At 30.6% G+C, this 3,794-nt stretch overlaps 1 protein-coding gene across 1 annotated transcript; it reads right to left on the bottom strand.

Moving 5' to 3' along the window:
- Positions 1 to 2,092: 2,092 nt before the first annotated feature.
- On the bottom strand, positions 2,093 to 2,987 carry LOC109176388. The gene is made up of 2 exons (XM_019325824.1): positions 2,592 to 2,987; positions 2,093 to 2,254 (listed from the first exon to the last, which is right to left on the bottom strand). The coding sequence occupies exons 1-2, from the start codon at positions 2,985 to 2,987 to the stop codon at positions 2,093 to 2,095; spliced, it is 558 nt and encodes a 185-aa protein (XP_019181369.1).
- Between the last annotated feature and the right edge of the window lie 807 nt (positions 2,988 to 3,794).

Raw genomic sequence — 3,794 nt, forward strand, 5'->3', positions numbered from 1 at the left:
AGTAGTTTGGTAATTTTGAAAATGAATTTGGAAGGTAAAGAGAGTTTGATAAATTTGAAATGATTTTGGAAGGTAAGGGAGAGTAGTTTGATAATTTTGAAAATGATTTTTGGGAAGTTAAAGGAGAGTAGTTTGATAATTTTGAAAATGATTTTTGAACCTTAAGAGAGTAGTTTGATAATTTTGAAAATGAATTTGGAAGGTAAAGAAAGTAGTTTGGTAATTTTGAAAATTAATTTGGAAGCTAAAGATAGTAGTTTGGTAATTTTGAAAATGATTTTTTAAGCTAAAGAGAGTAGTTTGGTAATTGTGAAAATGATTTTTGAAGCTAAAGAGAGTAGTTTGGTAATTTAATTTGATAATTTTGAAAATGATTTTGGAAGGTAAAGAGAATAGTTCGGTAATTGTGAAAATGATTTTTGACGCTAAAGAGAGTAGTTTGATAATTGTGAAAATGATTTTTGAAGCTAAAGAGAGTAGTTTGGTAATTTTGAAAATGAAATTGGAAGCCAAAGATAGTTGTTTGGTAATTTTGAAAATGATTTTGGAAGCTTAAGAGAGTAGTTTGATAATTTTGAAAATGATTTTGGAAGCAAAATAGAATAGTTTGGTAATTGTGAAAATGACTTTGGAAGCAAATGAGAGTAGTTCGGTAATTTTGAAAATGATTTTGGAAGTAAAAGAGAGTAATTTGATAATTTTGAAAATGATTTTAGAAGCAAAAGAGAGTAGTTTGGTAATTTGAAAAATGATTTTGGAAGCTAAAGAAAGTAGTTTGATAATTTTGAAAATGATTTTGGTAGGTAAAGAGAGTAGTTTGATAAATTTGAAAATGATTTTGGAAGGTAAAGAGAGTACTTTGGTAATTTTGAAAATAATTTTTGAACCTTAAGAGAGTAATTTTTTAGTTTTGAAAATGATTTTGGAAGGTAGAGAGAGTAGTTTGGTAATTTTGAAAATGAATTTGGAAGCTAAAGATAGTAGTTTGATAATTTTGAAAATGATTTTTGAAGGTAAAGAGAGTAGTTTGGTAATTTTGAAATTGAATTTGGAAGGTAAAGAGAGTAGTTTGATAATTTTGAAAATGATTTTGGAAGCTAAAGTGAGTAGTTTGGTAATTGTGAAAATGATTTTGGAAGCCAAAGAGAGTAGTTTGATAATTTTGAAAATGATTTTGGTAGGTAAAGAGAGTAGTTTGATAAATTTGAAAATGATTTTGGAAGGTAAAGAGAGTAGTTTGGTAATTTTGAAAATGAATTTGGAAGGTAAAGAGAGTATTTTGATAATTTTGAAAATGATTTTGGAAGCTAAAGAGAGTAGTTTGGTAATTGTGAAAATGATTTTGGAAGCTAAAGAGAGTAGTTTGGTAATTGTGAAAATGATTTTGGAAGCTAAAGAGAGTAGTTTGATAATTTAGAAAATGATATTGGAAGCTAAAGAGAGTAGTTTGATAATTTTGAAAATGATTTTGGAAGCTAAAGTTAGTAGTTTGATAATTTTGAAAATGATTTTTGAACCTTAAGAGAGTAGTTGTTTAATTTTGAAAATGATTTTGGAAGGTAGAGAGAGTACTTGGGTAATTTTGAAAATGATTTTGGAAGGTAAAGTGAGTAGTTTGATAATTTTGAAAATGATTTTGGAAAGTAAAGAGAGTAGTCTGATAATTTTGAAAATGATTTTGGAAGCAAAAGAGAATAGTTTGGTAATTTTGAAAATAATTTTTGAAGCTATAGAGAGTAGTTTGGTAATTTTAAAAATGATTTTGGAAGCTAAAGTTGTTTGATAATTTTGAAAATGATTTTGGAAGCAAAAGAGAGTAATTTGGTAATTTTGAAAATGATTTTGTAAGGTAAAGAGAGTAGTTTGGTAATTTTGAAAATGATTTTTGAGCCTAAAGAGAGTAGTTTGATAATTTGTAAAATGATTTTGGAAGCTAAAGAGAGTAGTTTGATAATTTTGAAAATGATTTTGGAAGGTAAAGAGAGTAGTTTAATAATTTTGAAAATGATTTTGGGTAATTACTAGAACAATCAAACTTAGAATCTAGCGCTATACAACACATCTAACATTTAGAGAAGCTCAAATTCATTAATTAAAGAGTATAAATGATAGAAGATGTTACCTCAGCTTCCTTGTAGCCAAACTTGTAAATGTTTTCTGCATACTCCACAACTGCCCACTCATTCTTCACATATCCAGCATCAAAATCTTCAATCTTCTCCTTTGGTAATTTAATGTTCAGTCCACAAGCAGCCTATGCAAAAACAATAAAAATCCAAAGAGAACTCCAATTATTCAATCAACAGAAAAAAAAGACTTCCATTCATTAACAGAGATGAGATCAACAGAGAATGAGTCTCAATCAACCTTTGCTTCGAGCAGTTAGAGTTGCAGTAAGCAGAGGTTCAAATTGAATATTCATATAAGCTTGATCATGGTTATATTTTCAACTCACAATATTGAATATTCTATATTTGGAGTTGGAGGTTAAAATTGGTTAACATGAATTTACACAGCCAAAATCAACAGCACAATAAGGAAAAGTAAAGCTTTAAAAAACATGATTATTTATTGGAAAAAGAATTAGATACCTGACTGATGCCACAACTTCTCATTTGTCCAATCAAGGCAGGCTTCCTAATAGGAGGCTGGGAACTCTTAGCTTGCATTTTCCTCTGATCTGAAAGTTGATTCCAAGAACCCTGTCTATTTATTGAGGGTGCTGGAGTCTCTGCAGCAAGATTGGCAGAACTATTCATCCTTCTGGAAAAACTTAAAGATCCTACATGCATATCACCATTACACTCATAAGTCTTTCTAGATGAATCTTCAGCTGCTGCCTTTCTGCAGAGGCTGTTCTTTTCCTTTGCCTCTTCTTTAGTGTCAGGGCTGATTACAATCACAGCTTCAGGTTTGATTGGCTTCACAGAAGCTCTTTTCTGAGAAGGAGGCTTTCTAGGCACCTCCATTTGCAGCAGCAACTCCATCCACATTCACAGCACCAATACATTTCTGCAGCAAATCAAGAGATTAAGACAATGGACAAGTTCTTTAGAACTTCAGATTTACAGCAACAAAGCATGATAATGGGGTGGGGGGCATGGCATACAATAATTAATAATGGGTCCTAAGCATCATTTAACACCCAAAAAATCTCACTTTTTAACAAAGAATATTTCTGTTCTGATCTATAAATTACTCCAAATCAAATAAATTTACAGACTAATTGGCTTTTAACACTCCTTGTTTTCATACATCAAATCAGAAAAATTGAAAGAAACGCATTCCATTAGGTAACAAACACCCAAAAAAAAGGCTTTTTAACACAGAATGTTTCTCATCTACAAGGACAGGAGTGTCATCGTTTGAATTTTATCTTAACGACTCCAAATCAAATAAATTTACATAAAAGTTGACTTCTAACAATCTTAGTTTTCATACATCAACTCAGAAACACATTACTAACCCATGAAAAGAAAGATTGAAAAAAAACCCAATCAAGAGACCAATATGAAATAAATCAAACAGTTCATGAGCAGTCAAGAACACAACTCCCAGCCCTGGATTAGGTGAAACGAGTCCAAAAATCGGAAAAGCAAGAAAATCAAGACTCCCAAATAACCTTTATCAACCCACCAATCGAGCGTGATTAAAGAATCATAGACTCATAGTAGTGATAAAATCTTCGAAATCAGATATATGATTACCTCCTCTATTTTGCTGTTGAACCACATGTCTTGAAGCTATTCTTTCAGATATGCCTCGGAAAATAAAATCTTCTTCTTTCTGGGTAT

The sequence above is a fragment of the Ipomoea nil genome, unplaced genomic scaffold (assembly GCF_001879475.1).
Source record: "Ipomoea nil cultivar Tokyo-kokei standard unplaced genomic scaffold, Asagao_1.1 scaffold0706, whole genome shotgun sequence".
Classification (NCBI taxonomy): Eukaryota; Viridiplantae; Streptophyta; class Magnoliopsida; order Solanales; family Convolvulaceae; genus Ipomoea; species Ipomoea nil.

What these genes read in the sequence shown, in the direction of transcription:
- LOC109176388 (XM_019325824.1), bottom strand. Translation starts at nt 2,987, where the DNA reads ATGGAGTTGCTGCTGCAAATGGAGGTGCCTAGAAAGCCTCCTTCTCAG. An exon ending in GAAGTTGTGGCATCAGTCAG is followed by an intron (nt 2,255 to 2,591) that starts GTATCTAATTCT and finishes GTTTTTGCATAG; the next exon opens with GCTGCTTGTGGACTGAACAT.